Raw genomic sequence first — 26,466 nt, forward strand, 5'->3', positions numbered from 1 at the left:
GAGCCATCGGGTTGTGATCAGATGAGAGTGGCCACGGCACTTGGGTGGCTGGTAGGATTGCACCTAGCTTCAGCACGGGGCACCGAGGAGGGCAGGCAAGTGGGTGGATGAAGTGTCTTCAGCATTTCGGGTCTAAGCCTGGCTATGCTGGCAACAGGAGACCATCCAGATGATTAGCCAATGTTTTGATTCACTATCTGCTCAAAAAAACCCTGAAGTGAGGACCATGCATTCCCTCAGCCCCAGACTAGGCTCCTAAATTGTCAGTGAGCCCCAAAACCACACTGGACATGCAGTGAAGAAGGTGTGAAGGGCTGTTTTGAATCAAAAAAGGGTGAAGAAGGGGTAAAGAGCTGCTTTGGGTCAAAAAAAGGTTTTGTTTTCCTTTTTGTGTTTTTAAAATGTTTTATATGATGGGGCAGAAAAGGAAGAAACTCCTGTGCTTTTTGCAGTGAATCACCACTTCTGTCCAGGCAGCCAAAACAAACCAACTTGGGGTTTTGGGTTTTTTTGTTTTGTTTTGTTTTTTCTGTAGAATGTGCCATTTTGGTGTCATTTAGCGGTTGGTGCGTAGGTGTGCACGTTCTCCCTCTGCAGCCACCTCAGGAAGCAACATACACCCTGGCAGACCCTGCGCTGCCCGCAGTCAGCTGTGGTCCCTGAATGCCCAAGGCTGGTCTCTAAACCAGGATGAGCCTCGGTGGCACAAGCACGGCACGGCCATCTCCTCCACCAGCTAGAAAAGGCCTTGGTCAGTCTTGTGTTTGTGGGCTCGAATGGTGAAGTGTGACTTCTGGAGAGCCATGGGGTGCAGGTTCAGCTTTCCCACAGGATTTCAGCTCCAGGTGGAATTGGGCAGGCCTCTGAAGCTGTGGTCGGTCAGTGGGAATGGAGTGGCATCAGGTTTTCCCAAAGCCCAGGAGAGAATTTCCAGTGATGCCCCTCAGAGACTGCGCTGCTCCCCGCGGCTGGAGTGGGTCAGGGGCCTCGTGATGCATCTTTTCACCTGGCTGAAGGTTTAAATAAAGGCTTGTTGCTAAAGCACGGGGTTCAGCAAGTCCCACTTCAGCCCTCCTCTGGCTAACACCCAAGATGTCTCTGTCTTTGCCACGCAGTCCTCCTCGGAGCTTTGATGCATCTTAACATAACTCCCTTGAGATGAGCTTCTCAGCTAGGTAAGTGCTGTCTCTGCATTCCTAGCTTTTTGTTGGAATACACATTCCAAATGTATTTTTTTGCCTCTGCGAGGTAAAGATAGGCCAGGTGTCCTCTGCCATCAAACCCTGAGCACTCCGGTCCCACCGATCTCGTTCCAGCTGCTTGCAGCTTGCCCTTGTGCAACCGAGACCCTTTACTTCCAGATCTATATTTGGTCTGCCCTCACCTCACACCAACGGAATCACAGCGATTCCCCCACCCAGAGTTATCGCTGTGGTTAGGCTTTTTATCATTTTGTGATGACTCCACCTAAAATAGTGCTGCCTTTTGCTGAGTGCCTAATTTCTGAAGAATTCTGTTGGCTATCAGATCCAGCAATAATGGCGCCATGCCATTTTTAGGAGCATTTGTTCTCAGATTTATTTTGGGATGTTAAATTATCCCAGATGGCACTATTCCTTAACTGTATCTCTTTTGTCTGATACATCACTGCTGTGTCAGGCCAGGGAGGCTGCAGCAAACACCTTGCCCCATCCCATGGCGCTGAGGTGACAGTGTCCCATGCAGATTTCTATGCTATCCGTATTATTCCTCCTTGTTTCCGTAGCCGTGTTTCTTCACATTGGTGCTGACCTGAGCCTCTGGCTACTGCCACAATACAAATCATCCTTGTTTAGTTCACCACGTGCCGAATAAATAGGATCTGTCTAGTGAGCCACGCCGGCGTGGTAAGGCCCGGAGAAGGGTGGTGGTGTTGGGGAGACTGGCTGGAGAGGGGTCACCGGTGCTGTAGCACTCTGAGGGGGCACCAAACCCCCTCCCCGCGTGATGGAGAAGCACACGTCCTCCCTGGCAGGCACACCAATTCTCGGTTCTTGAGGCTGCCCAGCCATGGATCTGCTGGAGTTTGGGAGCGGGGAATGCTACAGCTGAGAGGCTTCAGCCTCCACCACCTCCATCCATCCCCAGGGTGCGGGCTGGGCTGGATGTAGCACTCTGGAGCTGAGGGACTGAGCTGCCAGCGCCCACCTGCCTGGGGACAAGGCTCAGGCCACCCCTGCCAGAAACCAGAAGTGTCCAACCGTCCAGGTGGGCGCACGCAGCGGTCTTTAGCTCCCTCTAATGTTTATGGCCCGAAGGAAGCATCTGAAAGCCGAACAGGACTGAGCAGGGAGTGGGCAGGCAGCCAAATATCACGTTTTTCAGTAAAAAAATGTGACACTGAAACGCACGGAAGCAGCTCGTCCAGCAAGGGGGTGTGAGTGTGTGCTGTGCTAATGGCGTGAAAGACAAAAAGATGTCGTGTTTTCAAAAAAGAAGAATAAGTCTGTATTTAATGCTCGGTTATTATTAACATGAGAAAGGTTTCACAGGAAAAAGAACTGTTCCTCTAAAGGCTTCTGCTCATTCCTGCATGCACAGACCAGATGCCAGGAGGGACTATTAGGATGGCCAGCTCTGAATGCCACAGAGCTGTGGCTACGGGAGTTTCCCAAACTCGTCCACGCGAAGCGTAACACAGCTTTAAAAAATGCAGCAGAAACCTGCCAGCATGTAAGGCAGCAGAAACAGGTATTTGATAACACGAGACAAAACCAGGTCGAAAGCTCTTGATCAAAATTAGTGGTGTAAGAACACCGCTGTGATGTGCCACATCGGCATCTGGCCACCGTGGTTAATCGGTGAGATCCCTGAGCTGTACAAGGGTCTGGAAGCTTTGAATCAATAGCATGTCTTCGAGCATTACAGAAAATGTAACACAAAGGCACAGAAAACAGAAGGGGCAGGCAGGACATCTCCCCGCTGAACACGTCAAATGAAGGACCACACATTTGCTCCCAGATGCATGTCTGTGCACCTCCAAGAGCTGAACACAGATCAGGGAGCGGGTAACGCAGAAAGGGGGAATGCAATTACCCTGGGAAGAATAAATCACTTTAACGGTTCAGTTACTGAGATCACAGCAAGGCAGTGGCACAGCCTCTTAATTAATCTTCTGCTTTTCAGACTGCTCCTGCCCTCCACGCCATTTGCTGCCTCATGCAGGCTGGCAAGGAGATGGCCATCGGTGGGGACCCAGCGGCCCGCATGCCTTTCTGCCAAGCAGATCTCACAGGATCTTGGTGACAGCGGGGCATGACCAGGTGAAGGATCAGGCCACTGTGGATCAGCCTGTCCCTGAGGAGAGCTTCAGCTCCCTGGTATGTGCAGGGCAAGGCCTTGGTGCTCCTCGTAATGTGGTTCTCCAGACCCGGTGTCAGCAGCGGCGGCCCGTAACTCCGAGCTAATTGTTTTGAGGAATTGTTGGCACAGAGCAAGGGGTCCTGGGGATGGTGGAGGCTTGGGTCTCTGCCTTAGAGGAAAGGCTGGTTTGCGAGAGCCAGAAGGGAGCGATCCTTGCTCCTTCCACATCTCCCCCCTCTCCCTGCCTCCCCCCTTCACCTCCACCCACCCAACTGCCCCCATCTATGCCCCAAACCTCCCTAGCTCCTCACCCCCCAGCACCGACCCCCTTCAGCCCCATAAGCCCCAACCTCCCTGCTATGAATTGCCCCGGCATTCCTCATCCATCCACAAACTGCCCTCTGCCCCCCCACCCCATCCTCCCCAGAACGACCCCCCTCATGGGACGGCTCCTTCATCCCCCAAACTGCCCCTCAGGGATCACCCACCAAAACTGCCCCTCAGAGACTGGTCCCCTCATCCCACCTCTGTTGCTCCTCAAGGGAATGGCCCCTCACCCCCCAAACTGCCCCTCGGGGACGGCCCCTCACCCCCCAAACTGCCCCTCGGGGACGGCCCCGCTGCCCCCGCACCCCGGTGCTGCCCGGCCCGGCGCGGCCCCGCCCGCCACCCCCCCGCCCTCTCCCCGCCCCGCCGCCGCCGCTCCCCCCTGGCCCGGCCGGCGGCGCCGCCGTGCCCCATGCGCCGCTGCTGCCCGGCCCTCTGCATCAGCACCGGCACCGCCGGCACCGGCAGCCGCCGCGGCGCCGCCCGCCCCGCCGCCATCGCCATCGCCGCCCCCCCTCCCGCCCGCCGCCGTGTCCCGCCCGCCGCTCCTGGTGCTGGTGCTGCTGCAGCGCCGCCCCGCGCCGCCCGCTCCTGCGCCTCCGCCGCACAAGATGGCGGCCGGTGGGAGCGGCGGGGGCCCCGGGGGCCTCTCCTCCTCCTGCCCGCAGCCGCCGCCGCCGCCGCCGGCGGGCAACGGTGCCGCCGCCGCCGCCTGCACCAACGGCGCCCCCGCCTCGCCCCCCGGCCTCACCTACAACCAGTGCGGTGCCGCCAACCCGGCGGCCGGCGGCGGCGGCGGCGCGGGGGGGCCCGGCGGCGGCGGCGGCGGCGGCGGCGGGGGCCGCCGGGGGGGCGGGCGGCCCCGGCGGGGCGCTGCAGCGGGAGCCGGTCTATAACTGGCAGGCCACGAAGCCGACGGTGCAGGAGCGGTTCGCCTTCCTCTTCAACAACGAGGTGCTCAGCGACGTGCACTTCCTGGTGGGGAAGGGCCGCGGCTCGCAGCGCATCCCGGCGCACAGGTGGGCCGCGGGCCGGGGGGCGCGGGGGGCCCGGCGGCGGCCTGCGTAGGCCCGAGGGCCCTGGGAGGTGCTCGGGGGTCCGCTGTGGGGCGGCGGGGGCTCGGCTGCACCCGCGGGGGGGCGGGGGAAGGGTGGGTTTGGGGTTTGTGCCCCCCCCCCCGCCCGTGAAAGGATAAAGGGGGGCCGGGTATCCGCACCCCGCGGATTCGCCGCCGCCCGAGCTCGGGGGGTTGCGCCGGCCCCGGCTGGGCTCGTCCCGGGGGTGGGGGGCGGGCAGCACCGGGGATAGGGCCCCCCCCTTTGCTCTTCAGCCTCTGGGGGGTGACCCCGCGCTGTCGCCGCGACCCCCCCCCCAGCCTTCGGGTCTGCTTTCACACACACACACCCCAGAGCCTTCGGGGCCGGTTCCCCCCCACCCCCCCACCCCTATGCCCCAGCCTTCGAGGCCGGTTCCCCCCCACCCCAATACCCCAGCCTTCGGGGCCGGTTCCCCCACCCCCGTACCGCCGCCATCGAGGCCGGTTCTCTCCTCCCCCAGCCCTCGGGGTACCCCCCCTCCAGCCCTCGCACCCTCCTCGTGTTCCTTCCTCTGGTGACCGGGTCCAGCGTTCTGCTGGGAGCGTTTTCCCTGGAGAGTAGGTGCGACTGTGGCAAGCGCAGCCGGGAAAAACCCCAGATCCCTGGATCTGGTTTGGAAACAATCCTTGGTTTTGTGGGTAGCAAGAGGAGGAGTATCCAGGCCTGCTGACAGAAACACGGCTCGGTGCGAGCGTTGGGGATGGGAAGCAAAGAGCAATGATGTGAGAAACCACATTTCTGCCACAGTGTTTTAAGATCCCCTTTGCTGAATCTTTTCTGAAGCCCTGTATTTCGGGGGGGGGGGGATAATGCGCTACTATAAACAAACCCCATGGCTCTTGGGGATTGGGAATGACACCTGGGCATGAGGTGAACGTTGGAGGCCGAGCTGCCATGTAAGAGTTTGCAGCTCGGAGCTGCTCACTGAGACGCGAGGAATTGCCTCCTCCACCTGGATGATGCGGTACCGCTGTGGCTAGCTGTCATGTGGCTGCTTCTTGGGGTGCCTGCACGTCTGCCACTTGCACCCCGCCGCTCTGGGAGCATCTCCTCGAGCTGCTCGGCGCTTCCAACAGCAAACACAAGACCCTTGACTTGAAGATGGGACCTGCCTTAACCGGGCGTTGGGAAAGGCTTGTTGGGGTGCTTGGAAGCGGTGCTTGGCAAAGGGGGCCTCTCTCCAAACTATTACACACTATCACTTTTCTCCTAAGGGCTCGTGCTCCTGGATGTTTCCCTTTCAGATTTCCCTTTTTCTCTCGCTTTCTGAACAAAACACGCTTGTTCTAGGCTGGGCTTAGTGTTTTAGAGGGTGTCAGTTCTGCTCTTCTATAATTTGAAGCTCAATTACTATTTGAGTAAGCTTGCTACTGTCCTGAGAACTAGGCTTGCTAGGTGCAGAGGGGCAATGTTCAGCCCAGAAATAAATGGAAAATAAATGAAGCTTTTTTTAAATAAAATAGCCCCAAAGTGAAATGCTGCTTAATTGCTCTGAAATCCATCTGGTGGTGAAGATAGAATATAGTGTGTCGTGCCATGACATCCTGCTTACGGATTATATAGATTTTAGTAAAACTTGCCTGTATATTACAGTTGGGATATCCTGATGATTCATGAAGTACCGTGGTTATTTCAGAAACAGAGAGCTTAAAATAAAACCACCCAGACCCCTTCTGTGCTCAGTTCTTCCACAGCAGCCTGACAGCAGAAGATATTTTGTACTGGAATCGAGTCACAAAACAACCGTGAATTTAATTTGAGAGGCATTGTATTGCTCCAGCGACCAAGGGCAGATGTTTGTACTTTGATGCTAGGTGTCTGAAATAATTACCGGTAAATGTTCACTATTTTTGTGGTCTGATTTTATTGTGTTCATTTTCAGAACGGGTCAGGTATAAAGCCTGGCTTCAGTAGGGGCATATCCTGAATAGCGTTCTTGGATGGCAGCTAGCGGTGCCTTGAGGAGTGGTCTGCGATGTCTTACGTGTCATCTTTGATACGGCTGCACGGTGCATTAGAAATTGCCAGCTTGGGCAAAAAAATAATGATTTGCACAAATAATCTGAGAGTCGTGGTTCTGCGGGAGCTGGAGATGATAGTATGGCTCTCCCTGGTCAGGCTGCTCCAGGAGGGAGCAGAACAGAGGTGGCACGTCTGTAGGCTGAGGTAGTTAAATGGGCAAACGATCGCAGGTGGTGATGTCCATGCATCGTGGTGGTGGTGGTGGTGGTGCAGGGGGGAAGTTTCTGAGTGTGATAGAGCTGCAGGTTCAGGTGCGTTTTGAAGAGTGGCAAGTTCAGTTTGTATAAAGCTGTAGAAGCAGACAATAGGTTTCTCACATCGCAACTAAAAGTGAACATTCATTTTGTGTGAAAAGCCCTGTTTGTAGAGAAGTGGCGTAAGCGGCTGTGCTGGGTTTGACTGAAGGTTCATTTATCCAAGCATCTGTCCTGCGAAGCATCTGCAGCCCTGAGAAGATTAGATTTTCTCCACCTTCAGGAGACTCCAGACCCTGTGGAAGTTGCTTGCCTACCCTGGAGCAAGCTCCATTGGTGAGCCTTGAGCTCATTCCCTCTTGCTGCTGAATCAGCCATGAAGAAGATGGAACTGCCTTAAGTTTTTTTGATGTCAAGGCCGAACTGAGCAGGCTGCCTTGAAGCTTCACGATGCTCATGTGGTCAAGGTCAGCGTGTTGTAATCAAAACACAACGTTGGCCCAGCAGTAAGAGGGACAAGGGGGTTTTTTGGTCTCTTTTTTCCAGATCTGCTTCATCGAGCACGTCAATGAGATTAGAAACGTCTAAGCCTCGTGAGCCAGGAGCTGCATGGGTGCAATAATTAAGCTTGTTAATTGGCCGGAAAACATGGCCTGAGAGGGAACAGGGCAAGCATGTGGCGATGCACCCCTGTGTATACTCCAGCCTTGGAGATCGGCAGCTTGGGGACAGTCTTGAGAAGATTTTTGGCTGCTGTTTCCAGGCGTCTCTCTTCTGAGCTCATCCTGTCTGTTTTTGGATGGGTATTAACTTGCAGTACCTGCAGTGTCATGCGCCAAGGTGTTTCACTGCTCAGCTCCTGGAGTTGCATCTGAAGGGCTTCTCCTGGAGGTTTCTGAACCTGCCTCCTGCTTGTTTCACCTGGTGTCTCTAGTCCTTGCACTGGAAGGATGCAGCCAGCAAATGATCATCATCGTTAACTTCTTGTCACCTGTGGTTTCACTGAGGTCCAGCACAGCACACATTGCTTTGTTCCTGCGCCTGCTCTTCTGGAATAGATACTTGGAGGACTTCACAGTGGAGCAGATGGAGGAGGAAGGTAGTATGCAGTGGTGAGATAGTCATGGTTCTTGACTGGTTTATTTTATTATTGGTATTACTGTAGTGCCTAGGAAGGGAGCAGGACTGTTGGGTATACAGATTAAACTAGGTGACAGGTGGCAATGCCAAGGGAACAAGAAAGCAGTGAAAACTGGTGGGTAGGAAGCTGTAAGTAGCGGAACGAAGTCTTCTTGCAGGCCTTCAAAAGCCTTCGGAATCGACTCTGGAACCTCGTGAAGACAAGTGAGATTATGAACCTCAGGGAAGTTCCTGTGACTCTTGCTGCTGTAAGTCAGTTTACCTTGATTCTTGCAGAGGGAAGCAAGCGTTGCTTTCTTAGTTCTTTTGCTCTGCTTCTGATCATTTCTCTGCATCTTTCCAGTAGTCCGCTTTGGTTTGGCCACTGTGCCGTTGTTTAAAAATAATCCTCTGTTTGAATTCTTCCTCTGTGGGTGACTATGCTGAGCTTAGGGCACCTGTGTTTCCCTTTTGGGAGTTGCGTGTTTGCATCGGGCAGCGCTCCTTGGGGATAGGGGGGAGGCTGGCTGTGCACTGGCTGTTACGCCGCTTTGGAAAACGGGAGGGGAGAACAAAAGTAAACCCTGTTACTCTGCCAGCTTGGCTTAATGTTTCTCCCATCTCAGACAAACCCCATCTCATCCTTCTGCAGACGTGTGCGCTTGGGGAAAACTGTCGGACTGTGTAGGAGAGACGTTGCACATCCCTGCTTTTCCTGGAGTATCTTTATAATAGCTTTAAGTGCTCGTTTTAGCAAAAGTAAGAAGACACCATGAAGACAGAGGGATTTTCTTATGTTAATTGTGTTCCCTTAATGTTTTAAGGGAACTTAAAATTTGGAGTCCAGTGTATCTCTCTGGCACCCACAGGGATCCCTTTAGGGCTCAGCAGTTTAAAAAAATCGGGCTGACTTGGCCCTGAGTGAAATGGAAGCAAAAATGTGAGAGTTTTTTAAAATGAATGCCCTTTTCAAATGGCTTCTGAAAGCTGTCTGCTCATTGAGGATGTATACTGTGCTGGCTGCAAGAAGGAAAATTTTAGAGTGCAATTAATATATGTTAATTTTTAGTAGCAAAAATGCCCGTGATTGTCTTGCGACCATCACTGCTTTTGTAGGAACAAGGATTTTTGTTTCATCTTGCAATTCTAGTATTGTGAACAAGGTTTTGTTTTTTTTTTTTCATCTGTTCTTGACATTTTTCTTTAGAACTGTTTGGTAGGAATATGCATGTGTGTACTTTTTTTGTAACCACTGTGGTTTGTCCCCAGCTCTCTTAACTGATCAGAAACAATACAACCGGTCTTGTCAGCCAAACAGTCCGTCACAGCAAACAAGCCTGGCACGTCCACGGTGCTTTGCTCCATTGTGTCCGTGGAAGGCCCCCTCTGGATGGGAAGGGTGTGAAAAGTGATAAAATGAAAAAAATTGTTGAAAAGAAAAAGGCTTCTGTGTCATTTCCTACTGCAGCAAAATCTGAAATTCCCCTTTAGTGATGGGCTTTCCTTGGTCCAAGCACTGCAGGTTTCTTGACTTGTGACTTCTGCCCTGTACGGTTTTCTGCCTGTGGTTCTTGATGCTTCTCTGTTGAAGCGTGCATCAAACTCTGCTGCAGTGAGAGCGCTTGAATTTTCCAGCTTCTTCCTTTTAATAGTCGGTTGGAGAAGTGGTGGCAGTAATTGCTTCTGCAGCCTGGTGCCTGCTTCCCCACACTGCAGGGCTGTGACCTTTGTGGCCCGTGCTGTGTTTAACTTCAGGGAGCTGATTGATTGCAGACACCGGGAACAAGGGGAAAAACCTCGTCTCTGCATTTTCAAACAATGAAAGTTCTCAAAAATGCATTTCCAAAGTCCCAAGGCAGGCACGGCAGCTTAAATACACACAGTCTTCTCAGCAGTCCAGGTCTGTGCCTCCTCCTAAAACAGGAGTTGGTGTTTAGCAGTGAGGGAAATCATCTTGTTTACATGGGAGCGCTGGAATATTATATTTATTCTCAAACCTGGTTTGTTGGAATTCTTCTTTCCTGTTTCTTTAGGGCCAATTAACATGCCTGTTGCTGTTAATTACCCTGTAAATTCATAGCAGTGTGAAAAGGGTCTGTGTGCACCTAATGGTGCTAGTTGGCTTTGAGTGAGGTTTGCTCTGCCTTCTAGGCTGAGCCCGAAGCAGGTTTTGCAGGGAAGGAGATGCAGCGTGGCCGGGGAAGGCAGCTCCCATGCTGGGTGCTGCTGGCATCGGCAGCTCCCGTCGATGCTGCCAGCGCAGTCGGCGTGTTCTGAGACCTTGCTCTGCTGTGGCCCAGGATGTCTGCCTGGCGTCTGGGGAGAAGGGAGAGGGTGGGTGGTGGGTGGTGACAAGCTTTCTGTGAGTGTTTTCAGTATGTGGCTGGGGGAAATTGCACCAAGACTTGGGCTCTGTTCGCTAGAAGAACTTGGGATTCCTTCACTTTGTTGTTTCCTAGCTTCTCAACCTCGTGCAGGGTCCGAAGGTTTCACAAGGACTTTGCAGAACAGCCCTTTGTGTTCTGTTCCATGATGCACAAAATCTTGTCTTTGGGGAACCATTAGGATGTTGTGTACTGGGACAGGGCTCAAAATGAAGTTGCTTGCAACTTTGGTGTTTTGCAGTAAACGAGCAGAAAGCCTGACACTCCCTTCTGTTGCAAAACATTTTTGCTTTAACACTAGGATTGATTTGCTTTCCCTGGGGGTGGCCTTGGGGAGTAGCAACTAGCCTGGGATTTTTTTTTGGAAAGTGAACATGATTTAACATAAGAGTCTTTTGTTTTTTCTTTTCTTTTTTTTTTTTTTAATGTTAGGTTTGTGCTGGCTGTGGGCAGTGCAGTCTTCGATGCGATGTTTAATGGTGGAATGGCCACAACTTCTACGGAGATCGAGCTGCCTGATGTGGAGCCTGCTGCCTTCCTAGCTCTGCTGAAGTAAGCTGCTTCTAACGTACAGTATACCCGGAATGAACAGATTTATTGTAGAGAAGGATATTTTTAGTGAAAGCGGTGAACTATTTTGTAGAGTGGACATCGTTAAGTTTCTAAATAGAATGTTTCTTTGTTGATCTGTTCAAAGGCGTTTAAATGCTGGTGTTAAATCCCTCTTTTCCTGGGTAAAAGTCTAGTGTAGCTACTGCCCAGAAATGCCGGACTCGCTCCGTGTTTTGGTTTAGCAATAGGTAAATGAGTGTGCCCTCCTGCTGCTGATCTGCAGTGTGGGCAAAACTAAACCAGATGATTTATAATTTCATAAATATGTATAGTTGCACCATGCAAATGCTGCAACAGGGAGGTGTGCTGGTTGGCAGTTGGAGTAAGTGCACATGCTGGCCCTTGTAGTTAAGTTGATACTCGCCTGTTCAGACGTTGTCTCACAAATTCTCGTTCAGGAATTGGTTTGAGTTGATCCAAACGCTGTCGGAGAGAAGTGGGGAAAACTAAATCCTCTGAAAGCTCTGTAAATTACAAATAGTTGGAGCTTATTCAGGTTATGGGCGAACGAGCAAGTTATAACAGGTAAGCAAGGGTATGAAATCGCTGCCAGTCATTCTGTGTGGTATCTCCCCTTGTGCGTGTTTTATTCCTCTTTCGGAGAGCTGGTTTTGAAGTTCCATTTACAGCATGCGTTGTAAGTGCGTGCTGGGGAAAGGAGGAGGAAGGGGCTGTAACATCCTATTCACCGATTTGTTTAAGCTCGGCTGGTGCTGTATAACATCCAGCAGAAATCCTGAATGTATGCTGTAAAGTCTTTGTCCCGTTTCTATAGGATTTCTGTAACCTACTTCCAGGGTTTCCAGTCCTGTGCTCTTGACATGTTCCCTGCTTGCTTCCTATTGGGAACAATGACTATATATAGCTTTGGCACACTTTTTACTTTACCTTCAAAAAGTGCTTCGGTCATGACTGTGCTATCTTAGAAAATTCAAAAATTGATCTTCACTAGAATAAAAGGCCAGAAATAATAGGGAGCCCCTAGCCCTGTCCCCTTTGGCTCATTTTAAACCAGACACCAGCACATGGGGAATCCCTCTAATTGGCATATGACTCTATCAGCTGGGTAGATCTCCTCTCTGGAGTGCAGAGTTAGTATCTATCTTTAAAACTTAATGAGGCTAAAATATCAAGTGAATTAGAGGCAAAGTCATCTTGTTTCCCTGCCAGTGCTGAGATTTCAGTGTTTGTATAAACAATATGATCTTGGAAGAGAACTGTCATGTGAAAAGGCTGAAGTGATGAGTTTAAGTGGATTTCAACAGAAATGTTTAGATTTTGTGTATGAAAAATTGTGTGTGGATTATCACAGTGCCTTCAAAGCTTGCAGTTATACTACAGTAGCTGTGCACATGGTCCAGTGACATTAAGATGTCTAAGGATGCTTAAATCCAGAATCAAACTGTTGCTTTTAAAATGCTCAGAGCTGAAGTGTGCCGAAGGAAGTTTGGGTGCTGCGTTCCAGTAGGAAGCTTACCAAGGTGTGAACCTTCCTAGAGTAAACCCAGTCTCTCCAAACGCTGATCTGAAATGGCAGCTGATCCTTACATATGTCTCTGGACGTGGTCCAAGCCATGACCTAATGCTGTAGGATCAGGAGCTTATCAAGGGACAAAGTGCCCATCCTGAATGTTCAGCAGAAGGTCCCTTCTGGACCCTAGATTGTGATTCTGTTTGTGGGCCGGTGGCCTTTGATGGGTCTGCTGTAATTGCTTAAGAGATCCTTCTTTTTTTTTAGTTGTTATTTTCATGGTAACCGAAAGATGATTTTTGATTGTCGTGGGTTATAATCTACATCTTCTTTTAAATGGATACTACACTTTTTCACAGTTTGGGCCTGTCTCGTTGTGCCTCTTAGCGCACACTGTTTGGAGTGTCATAAAAATAAATACTAACATAGTCATTGCAGTAAATAGAGCTAGTTGTTTCTAGAGCAACTGTGTTCTTTTAATCTTGTAATAAAAAGGGTTACTTAGTGAAAATAGGACTGCTGAAGGGATGTGTGCAAAATACATTCATGAGCCTGTGGCTTGATGCTGTTATTAACAGATGCTCTAGAGCAGCACAAAAGCCTGCTTTCAACAGCAGTGAGAGCGCTTCCCTTCCTCTGAATCTCCCTGTTTATGCTTCCCTGAATTGGATCCTGGCCCTCTCTAGCTAGAGGACCAGGAGCTCCGCTGCTGCTCTGCTGCAAGTCCCTCCAGACAGGGACGCTGCCTGGCATCCCCCTAGACAAGCCCTGCTGCTGCACGAAGCCTCCAGGAACAGCAGCCGTGCAACACGTTGCTGTGCCCCCTTCAGAGAAACGCAGGAGAAGAAATTGCTGGAGTTTCCAAAATATCCCATGGACTAGAAATGCCAAGCACAGTTAACACACTTAATGTTATGCCTCTGTGCTTCGTGCCTTTCATATCCTGATTAGGCAAATGCTTGAGCGGTTAAAGGAAAAACAGTACGCAAAAATTCTGTATGGGATTAGGATTAACATCAAATGTGTAACTGGTTTTACTGAACTCAGCCTGTCAGTTCCTGTTGCCTTTAATCGGCACGCTTGAGTATGAGGAGGCTCCGTCAGCCTTCCTATGAAGACCTTTGTTTTTCCCCGCGGTATGAATGTACTTCCTTGTTCTGCCCTAACGGTGAAGGCTGATGCTTTGCTAGCAGCGTGGCAGTCCCTGTTTTTCCTTGCAATTAACTGTTGCTTAATGCTGAAGTTATATTGTGTGCTGCACTTTAACATCTGTGTAAGGAAATGAAACAGTTCAGTAAATAAAGAGACGAGGAGAAAGTGGGTTATGGATAAAATACCTCCGCTCCAGTGGATGGGTATGTTTAAGTGCTTCTGATCACTTTTGAATTAAGTAAGCAGGCACGATTGAATTTTTGTCCTTGTTTCATCTAATTGAACAGCCAAGATCATTAATTTTGAGGGGTACACTTGTCCAGAGACTGTTCTAGCCTAGTGAAAGTGGCAGGCTAAACAGCTCACCGGTGGTGGGATGTAGGCAGCTCAAGGTGCTTCAGCAGATATCCCAGCTATTTCATTCATTAAAAGTTACAGTGTAAAGAGTGTGGTTGGTTAGCTGGTTTGTTTTTTTACAAAAAGAGCTTCTCCTTGGTAAACCATAGTCAATGGAAAGGATGTGAAACCCCTTCCATCTCTCAGGTGTAGGGAGTGGGGCCAGGATGATGGGCAGAAGCACAAAGATCTTTTTACGAATTGCAGGGGTTTTTACCCGGCTGTCTTCCTGGCTTCACCAGAACAATGTCTGTTTGCATGTTTTCAGATTCCTTTATTCAGACGAAGTTCAGATTGGACCAGAGACTGTTATGACAACGCTTTACACAGCTAAAAAATATGCAGTTCCAGCCCTTGAAGCTCATTGTGTGGAGTTTCTTAAAAAAAACCTCCGAGCAGACAACGCATTCATGCTGTTAACACAGGTGAGTTTGCAGTCGTTTGTATTAAGTTCCTTGAGTGTGGTCCATCACAATAGGAGAACAGAAGTTTTCTGAGTGCCATGGAGTTGATCATCCAAAGTGGAGCAGTTCTGTGTCATCTTAAATTCTTCCTTACAGGAGTCTAGTGCTGATGAGCATGTTCTTAAAAATAACAGTAAAATACAGCAGATGTTGTTGCTTTTTACAGATTGGGGTTCTGTTTTGGTGTGGCAGGTGATTACTTCCAGAGTGTGAGCTTGGGAAGAAATTAACAGGGTGTAAAAATTTCATCTGCCAAGAAGAAAAGCGAAATGAGAGGATTTTCACGTGTTCAGATTCAGAACTGGCGTAATAAGCTTTCTCTGTGCAAAGCTTGCTGCATCTAGCTGGTCAGACATTCTTTGAAGGGCTTTTTTGCAATAGTTTCCCTGAAGCGGGAGCAAAAGGCAAAATGCAACTTTTTTGTCAGTGCTTTGGTTCATTTTCCTAGGAGAAGAACAAAGTGATCTCTTCCGCAGCCTGTCCCAGCTCACCCTCCTGCCATACTGGAGGCACGCAGACCGGGAGTTGTAGTACAGCTGTGTTTCTTGACTCTTTGCGAGGCCGGTTGCGCATCCTTGTGCCCCTCTGCCCGGTCCCATCTGAGGGCTGGACTGCTCTGTTTTCCATTTGACTCTTCTAAGCAGCAAACTAGAAGGCAGTTACAACTTCTGCTTATTTTGGTGAAGATCAGGCTTTGCATGCAGGTTGATTAAATTAGCATCGCTACCCTTCCCATTTCCTAGCCCCATCTTTGCTCTCTGCCACCCTCTTTGCTGACAGCTGATGACACGTTGGTGACTTCCATGGTGCATTGCCAGGGTAACCCTGTTCTGGTTCTGTAGGAATAAGAAACAAACAGGTGTTGTGTGTGCGAATTTCTTTTTGTTAGGGGATGGGCATACTTTTGACTGGCTTTGGAGCCAGTTCAGGAGAGCTGCTCTGATTTCTGATGTTAAACAGACCTTGCAGAGGGGTTTTCACAGCTGCCCTGACTTGAGAACCAGCGCACTACGGTGGTCTGGCTCTGAGGGTTTGTCGTGTCTTGCCCAACGTGTCTGTCTGCTGGCTTTTTTCCTCCTTGTTAGGGGTAAAAGCATCTTTCAGGCTCTGACCTTAGTTACCGCATCAGTGGCAGTGTCTACACCGGCAGTTTTCACAGAAATCGAAGTAGTGTTGGCCTGCAGCAGTCGCTGCTGAGCTGTTTGCTTGTTTGCTGTGCTTTTACTTGAGTTTAAATGTTTGGATCAAGTTCTCATAAGTAGTTCCACGTTACATTGCTGCTGTAGACACTCTTCCCTGCAGCTTTTGCTGCAGAATACCACGTCCCTCTTTACACACCCCCTTTTTAACTTGGCCCTTTTCCACATGCCATAAACGGGTGAGGCAACCTCTGGGATGTGAGGGGAACCACACCGCACTTCCCTGGGGAAGTTTCAGGACTTAGATCCTTGCTTGGGTGCTGGTAGCCAGATCTGCACTCCCATCTGATGCGTGGTGGGACAATTGTAACCCTTTGGCTGCAGGTCTCCCGTTCTTTGGGTTCAGCAGCCTGCAATCTGAAAGATCAGGGGGCTGTTCTCCAACAGCTGAGAAGAGATCTGTCCCGTAGGCTGCACATTTGAAGAGGCATTTTACGCTAGCTGTCACCTCGTGAGGATTAGAGGTGTCAGCTTTTTGGTGGTATCCTTTATTGCAGGGGTTTTTGCAGCATGCTAAGTTTCTGCAACCTAACTTTGCAGCTTTGGCAAGGTAACATTTAGGTTCGTGGTGATTTCCTTGCAAGTCACAAAGATTCTTCTTTGGCAAAAAGAGGAGGGTGTCCTAATTTTTCAGATATCAAAACCAAGATACTGCCTGGCACTCTGTCAGCTGCACTGGGGCAGCTGAAATGCCAGATGGAGACAGGCTTTCCTGGTTCCTTTTGTTTGTGGCTTAGCCATTATGATTAATGATCAGTGGTGATTCGTACCTGGTTTATGTTCACTATTGCAGTATATCAAGTCTCTGAAATGTTTAAGGCTGACGTTGTTTGAGAAATGTCTCAATGACTGGCTGCACGAGGCACCTCATTTAATGGCTTTCGCCTCAAAATGCTCTTGGTTCTGGTCCTTTGGTGTGAAAACTGGCCTGTTTTCTGCTTTTACTGCAACAGATCGACAATTTGTGCAGTCATTTATAGACCTGAGTTGCATCTTGTACAAAACATTTCCCGACAGGCTTAAGATTGTGGACCTAAGATTGCAGAGGCCCAAACCTCCTTTGCGTGTATCGTTGCTGAATCCTGCTGGTCCAGCAACTGTGTCATCGACAGCAGTTGCAAGCAACTGCTAATCTCTGGCAGAAATACCAGTGGCAAATAGCTCTCCTAATTGATTGTGCCTCGTAGGGAACTGTGATCCTCTTTCATGCCAGACGTGCATGCAAATGTCACTTTGATCAACAAGGAAATAATAGCTTGCCTAAAGCTGCCGTGGGGGAGAACTCTGCGAGCATAACGTAAATCCTTCACGTGTTAAAAAAGAGAGCCACTAACAGTAGTAAAGTCTGAGTCAGTCTCAGCTCTTGGATGCCAAGAGCGTAAAGCACTGGCAGTCCTCCAGCTCCAGGAGCAGGTGATGACTGCTGAAGCTTCCCTGGTCCCTGAGAAAATGGAGAGTCGTTTCAGCTCTCTGTGCTTGAGGTCTCAGTTGAAGGTTGGCCTTGCTGAGCTCTACAGCCCGTGAGCAAGGGGTGAAGCAGAAGATGCTTGATAGCCTCCGTGAGTTCTGAATTCCCAGCCCAAACCACAATTTTTAAACCTTACCTGTGACAGTGAGTTCAAGTCCCACTGTGCTCTTGCGCTTAGGTGTGCTGTTAAGGCAGTTCCTTCCTAAGCAGTAAACCCTGCATAGGTTTTATTATATATATATTCTATACATATATAAAAAAAAGCAGCAGAGAGGGGTCGTCTTAGTGACTTTTGTGTGTTCCCACCTCATTGCTGCATATGCTGGGCACAGGGCTGGTACCGTGTCTTGGCGGTCCAGGAGGCTCTGAAGTGGTAGTGAAATTGTTATGAGACTGCACTTCAGTTGGGCAGAGAGTTTGTGAGCACCTCCAAGCTGTGTGCAGGCTTGGTTTGGAGTAGTAACCTATTGGGGGGGGGGGGGGGGGGGCGGGAATTCTTTAAGGTAACTATATTCGAGTAGCTGGTTCTGTGCAAAACGTGCAAATGCACTAAGCAGGCAGCAGACCCCGCGGGGTTCTGCCCATCTCCCTGGGATGCAAGTAGTGTGCCTGCTAAGGCGTTTTTGTGAATATGTGAGATCAAGGTGGCTGTGTTCTTACAGAATAAGCTGTCTCCGCATATTCCTGGAGCAAACAGGCCTGGAATCATTGGGCAAAGCTTTCTTCTGAATATAAAAATGATGTAGTACAAATTACCCGTGCTCAGCTGATGTGGTCGGTATGGCACTAGAAAGGCTATAGCTGCCTTAGCTGATGTGATGTTAAAACAAAGACGTGCCTGAAGACATGCACAGCTCAAACAGAACTGCTGCCAAATGCAGATTTTTCTAGTGTTTGCCTTGTCATGCTTAACTGCTTGTGAAAGACTGCTGCAGCCCAGTGAATTCACAAGGCAGTCAGGCATAGTATTGCTAATGAAGATAGGCTCTGGGAAAGAAGGGGGGATACTTACTTAGTCTAAACTTTAAAATACCTTTTGTGTTAACGACTGCTTCTTCATTACTAGGCGAGACTTTTTGATGAGCCTCAGCTGGCCAGCCTTTGCCTAGAGAACATAGACAAGAACACATCAGATGCCATCAATGCGGAGGGGTTTACAGACATTGATCTGGGTAAGCTTTTTTCCCTCCTCCCTCTACGTGCTTTCATAACAACCTAGCCTCGAAAGTTATTACAGGTTAATGCTTGGCACTTCTCTTTCGTGGTTTTGCTGTTCTAGAGCAATCGGCTGAACGAATAGTCTCCAGCACCAAGTGGCTAGAGACAAGGCATTTGCAAAAGAGCATGCTCGCCTGCAAAAATATCCTGGAATCTGCTTACTTTGGTGCAGCTTGGGTTTTCTGGGCATGATTCAAAGCCCATTTCCTCTGTTGATGTTGGCAGGTTTTGGGTGGGTGTAACTTGCCTTCTTTTGTGGGGTTGGCATTGTTCCCCGAGTCTTTGTCAAGTTTTAGAGTTAAAAAGGTGTTTTGTTTTTGGAAGGAAGAACTGGCTATTTTAATTATCGTATGCAGTTTCCAAACTTGCTGGGCACAGTTAATAAACATCAAAATTCAGATTTTAACCTTCTTCTAATGAGATGGACTGTTGAGGTAAGGCACGGGTAACCTTCTGGCTTTTGTGCTGCTTGCTTCATCCAAATTTGACATCAAGTAAGTTCATTCTGCTGCACTTCCATTAACGTGCTGATTAAATGGGCTCCAGTGAGTTCCTTGCTTGTGGAATATGCAGATACATCTTCCTCAGAGGCTGCAGGCAGCACTTAGGGGAGATGCTGGTTTTTTTCCGTTGCTTCTCTTCTGCTTACCTTGGCTGTACACGGGGTACTTCTGGTGAGGGAAAATCAGGTGATTTGGGTTGGTGCCTAAAGTTGTCACTGTCTGTCCTGCCTTGCAGACACCCTGGTTGCAGTGCTGGAGAGGGATACCCTGGGGATCCGGGAGGTTCGTTTGTTTAATGCAGTGGTTCGCTGGTCGGAGGCTGAGTGTCAACGGCAGCAACTTCAGGTGATTCCAGAGAACAAGCGGAAAGTACTGGGCAAAGCGCTTTCTCTTATCCGCTTCCCATTGATGACTATTGAGGAGTTTGCAGCAGGTAACTGAACAAAGGCATTTCTGGCAACCCTGGTCTTTGTTTTCTCTGAACTACAGAGGATCAAGTACATGAAAATGGATTTTCTGTGTATATCCTGTAGTAATTTAAAGTTGAGATTATTCCCCGTTCCCACTGATCGACAAAATCTGCTGTGTAAATGCTGTGTTCGTCCATGATCATGCACTCTTATTTTAAAGGCTGCAGTGCTCCACCAGGTAGGAGCAAGTGGGATCATAGCTGACTGTTTGTACTCATAGTCTGTTTAGATGGTTACTTGCTCATTCAGCTGAGACCAGAGATCCAAACAGGGGTTCCACATGCTTTCCTTTCTGACCATTCCAAGCATTTGAATTACACAAGCTAATGGAAATAATGCAAATAATCGGTGTTGATTGTAGCCTGCTCCCAAAGAGACATGAGGATGTTTCTCCCCATCCTCTCTTTGCTGCTGCCTGTGACCCAGTGGTGGTGGTGGCCCTGTCTTGCTGATGCCAGTCAGAGCAGAGCCCCATAACAGAACTTTCAAAATGTTCTGTGAGCTGGAGGGTTGGTGGTGTTTAGTCTGTGTCTCAAAGCAGTTTTCAAGTTTAAGTTAAGATCTTGATCTAAAAAAAGTGTCTAAATCATTTAACAGTTTTGACTAAAGATTTTTTTTGTTTTGTTTTCGTTGCCTCTTGTCTTTGACTTCATACTCTGGTGATTCTCCAAGGGACTGAAAATTGGCAATTGGCTTAAATAGTTTTCATGCTCAAAGACACCGTGGAGCCGTTTCCAAAACTGAAACTTGGTTTAGGCTGCAGTTCTGTGTACAAAGAAGCAAAAAGGGTCACTGACACCACTTCCTTTGCACATTGCTTCCCAAGGCAGAGATGGCGTCAGCTTATCGACGGTTAATGTACATATTGCAAGATGAAGAGAGATACTACTGCTATTACTAAGAAGTAGATCCGTGCTTAAAACTTGGTACCCACTTTCTGGTTTGCCTGTCGCAGCTGTGATGTGGTCCTAGGGACGTGAACCTCTTCAGAAATGGCTTGGTCAGGGAGGCAGAGACCCGTTCATCCCAACTGGGTGACGCCCCATGGTGTTGGCACTGGGTGGAAGCGCGGCACACTGTTCCTCAGCACGCATCCTGCCCAACGGCAGCTTTGCAGCAGATCCCGATCCTGAGCTGACGGTCTGGCGCGGTGGGGGAGAGCATTCTCCTTCTGGGTGGCTTTACAGCCCCCAGAGTAGCTCCCGTAAGCCAAACTTTGCCATTTGCTGTAGACTATTTCAACGCTTCCTTCAGATCTTGTATCATTGTATCTCGCTGGGAGGAATGTGTTAATTTTGGCATATTTGGGTTGAAGCCTTTGAGCAGGGAATGTCAGTGCCCCTTGCTCTCTGCCACAGCTGCCTGTTCGACTAGGATTTTTGCTGAGTTTTCTTGCTTTGAGAGAAACTCCTTAAGTTTTCTCTATCCACTTTACCTAAAAAATGAACAGAAGAAACCCCAAAACCTGAGGGTCTGTGCTGGGCAGCTGTTCCTTAAACAAGGGACTTCCCTTGGAATTGCTTCCATTTCTGAGGGACTTGAATTTCTGTGGTGATCACAGCAGAGAGAGGAGAGGGGAAACCACTCCCTCCGCCTCCTCTTCTCCCAGAAGCCAAAAAAAAAAAAAGGATTTTTCAGGCAGTGGTTTCCCTAGTTTATCGTATAATCTGGTATTGAACATGGAGTTTTGCATGAAGGTGTTTTAACTGGCAAATGTGTCGCTCCCTCCCTCAGAGCAAGTAATTTGAAACAATTTGAATTGCAGCAACACAGGATAAGTTTAGACATGATCAGCTAATTTTTGCTGAACAAAGTATCCATAAACTCATTTGTCTGTTAACAGTGGGCTTCCTTACGTTCTTTCATCTCTACGCGTTGCAGCCTCGGACCACATCATGTCTGCAGATCACGGTGCCTGGGTTATAGCAGCTACAAGTTGTTTTGGACTTGTAGTAGCTAGGCAATTACTCCCCACATTAAAGACTACTTAACACTGTTGTTTCTCCAGTATGCAGTAGTCTTGTTTCTGCCCTCTTGCAAACAGGGGTGTGGAGCAGTTTTTGGCTCTTAGGCTAAAAGACTGATTTTTAGCCGGTTCTGAGAGTATTCAAAGTGGTCTCCAACACTTGAGTTTAGCATCACTTTGGAAAAAAGTGTCTAGTTACTGGAGAAAAGATGAGAACATGTTTCAAGTCTTGCTAAAATCACTAGCATTTTTCCTTAGGTTCTACAGTAAAGGTATTAAAGAAAAACCCCAAACAAACCCAAAGCAGGGATTAAATGCCTGAGGGGAAGGGGGGAATCAAAGCAGGGCGTGAGCTGAACCACATTTGTCTTGACTGAAAAATACTCCTGGGCACTCTAAGTGGCTGGTAACCAGGTGACATTCCCTCCCGCTGCCCTTCGTGGGCTGTCGTGATGTCTTCACAGTAACAAAATCCTGATGTAGATGTATGAAAATCCCTGTCTCTTACCAGTGTTACAATCTCCTGGAGGAGTGGGGGCACGATTAGCTTCATGTTTGAGGTTTTTTAAGCCAGGTCCTGTTTGGCAAATGCGTATCGGGCTCTGCAGAGCCGCGCGTTTAGTCGCTGTTTGATGCGTGTGTCGTGGATGTTCCATGCAGGGCCGTGGCTGGGTGTGCACGTGGAAGGCAGGCAGCGCGTGTCTGCCTGGCTTGAACGTCCTGAGACACCAGCGAGATCCATGTGTGATGTGGGTTTGCACCCGCCCCCCTCCCCCGCCGCCCCCCCCCCCCCCCCCCCCCCCCCCCCGAGCTGTGAGTCCAGTTTGCCTCCCCACGTTATATCCCAAAAGGATTCCTTCTGCTGTTCTGAAGGCAGACGGCATCGCTGCTTTCGTGCTCCTCCTCTGCAGGGCCTGCCCAGTCGGGAATCCTCACGGACCGGGAAGTGGTGAGCCTGTTCCTCCACTTCACAGTGAACCCCAAGCCACGGGTGGAGTTCATCGACAGACCGCGCTGCTGCCTGCGGGGGAAGGAGTGCAGGCATCAGCCGTTTCCAGCAGGTGGAGAGCCGCTGGGGGTACAGTGGGACTAGTGACAGGATAAGGTCAGCTTCTCTGCTCATTCTGCTGCCGATAGAGTCGTGTGTACCGAGCCTTGAGCCCTCTTTAGACCTTAACCCCACCAGGTTACGTGCTAAGCCAGGTGTTTTGCTGGACAAAAGCATCGCCTGATGCGTTAACCTGCCTGTGCAGCTGCAGGCTGCCACTTCGCTTCTGTTGGCAAAGGTTTGCAGCAGACGTGGCCCTCCAGCAAGGCCTCTTGGGGGATTATTTCTCTCCTTTTCAAGTGGCTTTCTGCAGCCGTATGGGCACGTAGCGGTTGGAGTCACCAGGCAGCTCGTGGCTTCCCCCTGTGCCTGGGTACATCGACTAACCGGTGCTTTATCAGGTTGATTCCCTGCTCTGTTATAAATGTGGCTTGTTGAAGCCCCTTAATCTTGCCTATTTGAGGGAGGGATTAGGATAAAATGCCTTCTGCGCCTGCTTTTCTGCTAATATCTAGTTTGTTTTAGACCTAAGCCTGTAGAGAAACAGCAAAGGCCAGTCATGGTGACAGAGATGTGGCAGTGTGACATGGCAAGTGCTGGTTTGCAAGCCTTGTGTGGCCAAATGATTAGAGCAAGACAGGAGGTAATCAGAAAGCCTTGGTTATTTCCCGAATCGTCTGTGTCTTGGGTGGAAGGGGGAACTCGCATTAATACAGTGCTTTAAAATTTTTAAGCCTTTTCATCGATGGTTCTCTCGCATATCGATAGAGCTGTCAGCTGGATCTTCTGGTCCATTTATCCCCTTGCAGGAGATGGTAGTTGGAAGAGCTGCTAGCTCCAAACACTTACTGCTCTCAGGTCTAACGTTTGGAGACCTTTCGGAGCTTGTATTTGACTTTAAGCTCAACCACTGGCACCGTCAGGGTCAGTCTTCAGCGAGGCTTGTGCGCAGTTTCAACACTGAGTATTTTATGCTGCTTGCAGAGCAGTGGCTTCTAGCCTGCCACAGATGTTTGTTCTTGAAACACGCAACAACTTGAAAGAGAAATGACGTTGGCAGTTTGGCAGGTACTGGGGCTTTCTGCTACCTGAGAAGATGGAACTATAGTGGGGCACTGGGGTGAATATCCTTCCCCTTGCTGCCTTAGGCAGCAGGGGTTCCTGCGTTCAGGAGCTGCTGAATCTTACTTTCTGCTCTTGGGTAAATCTTGACTGCAGCTATAGCCAGCAAATACGCAGGAGCACATTAACAATTCTCCTCCAGTGCTCAGCAGTGAAATATCTGATGACTCTTTAAGTGGTCTTTGCTGTTACCTTGCTGGAAGGGCTGCTGCTGCCATGAGGGTGGGCACTGTTCCATGCTCTGCAGGCTGCGTTCCTTAGCCAGGCTGGCGTCGTTGGATGCTGACGTTGTACCGCAACCTTGAAACACTTTCTGAGCCTGGACTCTGAAGTTCAGTGATGGGATTTGTGTTTTACACGAGCAAGCAAAATTATTGCTGGCCCATTAGGACAGTCAAAGGTACAAGCCTTCAAATTACGATTTCTGTGAAGAATTTCAGATATTAGTAAGAGTTACACTTAAAACTGTGGTGTGTTTGATTAAATCATAGGTATAAAATTAAAGTGAGTGAAGATATTTGTGTATCATCCTTTTACTAAAACAACAACGGAGCGGCAAATTGGACTCACTTTCCTGATCTGTTCCTGCAGGTTCTCAGTAAACAAAAGGATATTTGTAGTTGGGTTTGGATTATACGGATCCATACATGGGCCCAACAGATTACCAAGTAAATATACAGGTAAGTCTCTCTACTACATTAAAAACATTTGGTGCTGTAGGGACTAACTTGCACATTTTAGTGAATATGCAACGAAGTCTTAAGTTAGAAGGAACTGTGTTAGTTTCGTAGATAGGGTGGTTGGCAGATGTCGTGAGGGCCAGATGGGGCCCTGGGGATAAGAGGGATTATTGCTCTCGATTTTATGCAACCTCCCGTTGCATGCGTCACTGCAGTATCTCCCAAAGTCTGCTTGCAGCTTTTGAAATTAATATCTCAGAGTTGTGACGCGGTTTGAGAAGAAGCTGCGCGTGTTTGCAGGCCAGGCTGGTCCTGCCCTGCGGGCTGCTGCGCTCCGGGTTGGGTGCTGCAATCGTACTCGGACCAGCTTTTGCTCGGAGCTGCGCCGATGCAGTGGAGCAGCCACGATTCAGCCAGGGAAGAGGAGAAAGCAGTTGCTGTGTCTGTTCTGGGCCCATGCGGTTGCCGATGTGCGGCCTCGTGTTGTCAGTGTCCTGTTTGAGACGACGAGTAGGACTGAGGGAGACTCCCTTGTCTGAAGTCCATCGTGGTCTTATTCAAGGACTGGGGCAACTTGGGGAAATCTCGCATGCCTTCTTCTGGATGTGCATGTGTAACCCCCCACCTGGATCTCGAGCTCTCCCCAGGAAGGTTATTTTCCCCCGCAGCACAGCTGACTGACGAGCGCGGCCTGTCAGCACTCCTTCCTCAGTGGTCAGGGTCTCCTCCTGGTGCCCCTGAGCTCTTGAGGAGGAGAGAGGCAAGTGAAGATCTGAGCGTAGAACATCAGCCTGCAGTCCTCTGCCGGGCTGCTCTTGGGCTGTCTGCGACCCCAGCTCAGTTCTTAGTGTGATCACAGCACTGAAGAGGGGCATAAGTAATTTTGCTTATGAAGCTTATATTACTTATTACTTATAAGGCATAAGTAATTCATGCTTTAAAAAAAAAAAAAAAAAAAAAAAGGCGGTTGTAATGGGGCTGTTGCAGGCTCTGTGTCCTGCCCGCTGCGCAGGCTGCCGCGCTGCGTCCTGGTGGTGCTTCTTTCAAACTGTCAAGTCCCTCCGATTCAGTCCAGTTCAGGGGGTAACACGCCTGCGCTGGTGCAGGTCAGCGTTCCGCTACACTGTGCGTTGCCGATTACAAGTTTAACACCTGTCTTACAGATCATCCACACGGACAGTAACACGGTCCTGGGGCAGAACGACACGGGGTTCAGCTGCGACGGATCATCAAACACTTTTCGAGTCATGTTCAAGGAGCCTGTTGAGATTTTACCCAACGTCAACTACACGGCATGCGCTACTCTCAAGGTACCTTCCTGGGGGCATGGGTGGAGGAGACCGTCAGATCAAGATAGGTGAAAGCAGGCTGCTGTCGTCCTTCGGTGCAGCGTGGTTCTTGCTCTCCGTTTTTCAAGACCTGTACTATAATCTCAAAGGTCTGCTCTGTAGTCCTTCACCTGGTGGTGCAATGAGAGCGTTCACCGCCCGCATTCAGAGTTGGTTTTTAACTCCGCATTCAGAGTTGGTTTTTAACTTGTCTTGCAAGTGTACAGTAATTAACAGACTAAATCAGTGATGAAGTGATGGGATTTTTTAATTTTTCTTGTGTGTCTAGACAGACAAGCTGTCGGTTCTGTGGTGTAATCCAGAGCCTGCCTGCAGTGACTTAAAGTTGATATTTAACTGCTGAGCTCTGGTTCAATGTAGTGTTAAGTTCTGACCGAGATGAGAACTTTGCTCAAAATACCTGAGGTGCAAGAACCAGAAAGAAAAGGGAGTTGCTGAGATCTGCAAAGCTCATTGCTTCGGGCCGGGCCGTGAGGCCGAAGCTCGCAGAGCATGGCGGGGCAGCAGGGTCCTGCGGGGCTGCCGTCCCTGTTCTGATCTGTTCTTGTCTTCTGTGACCGTCGCAGGGTCCAGATTCCCACTACGGAACCAAAGGACTGCGCAAAGTAATCCATGAATCACCAACAACAGGAGCCAAAACCTGCTTTACGTTCTGTTATGCGGCTGGGAATAACAACGGCACTTCTGTGGAGGATGGACAAATCCCAGAGATCATCTTCTACACATAGTGCAGCTGCGGAGCTGGCTCTGGACTCTTCTGTTCTACTCCCCGTGACCTTCCAAACTAAATTTCTGGCTGAGTTTGACCACACCAATTGGAGCCACACTAGCCAAAGGTCTCAGTAAAATCATTTCAAAGCTCA

The 26,466-nt window shown here is 49.5% G+C and overlaps 1 protein-coding gene and 1 long non-coding RNA gene across 3 annotated transcripts; one reads left to right on the forward strand and one right to left on the reverse strand.

Annotated features, from left to right (window-relative positions):
* Positions 1-2,486: 2,486 nt before the first annotated feature.
* Positions 2,487-4,558, reverse strand: LOC129784609 (uncharacterized). Of its 2 annotated transcripts, none has more exons than XR_008747532.1 (2): positions 4,421-4,558; positions 2,487-3,507 (listed from the first exon to the last, which is right to left on the reverse strand). It is a non-coding gene; the product is annotated as an uncharacterized LOC129784609 (long non-coding RNA). The 2 variants fall into 2 exon arrangements; XR_008747533.1 differs by having other exon boundaries at positions 2,487-3,511; positions 4,421-4,524.
* BTBD2 (BTB domain containing 2) lies at positions 4,082-26,466 on the forward strand. Its single transcript, XM_055806538.1, is given in 13 exon segments — positions 4,082-4,114; positions 4,116-4,511; positions 4,513-4,688; positions 10,918-11,037; positions 14,385-14,541; positions 18,314-18,419; positions 19,204-19,401; positions 22,316-22,443; positions 22,445-22,509; positions 24,166-24,223; positions 24,225-24,254; positions 25,418-25,564; positions 26,170-26,466. Coding segments are annotated over 13 exon segments (1,776 nt in total). The 3' UTR covers positions 26,332-26,466.

This window comes from Falco peregrinus, chromosome 5 (genome assembly GCF_023634155.1).
Source record: "Falco peregrinus isolate bFalPer1 chromosome 5, bFalPer1.pri, whole genome shotgun sequence".
Lineage (NCBI taxonomy): Eukaryota > Metazoa > Chordata > Aves > Falconiformes > Falconidae > Falco > Falco peregrinus.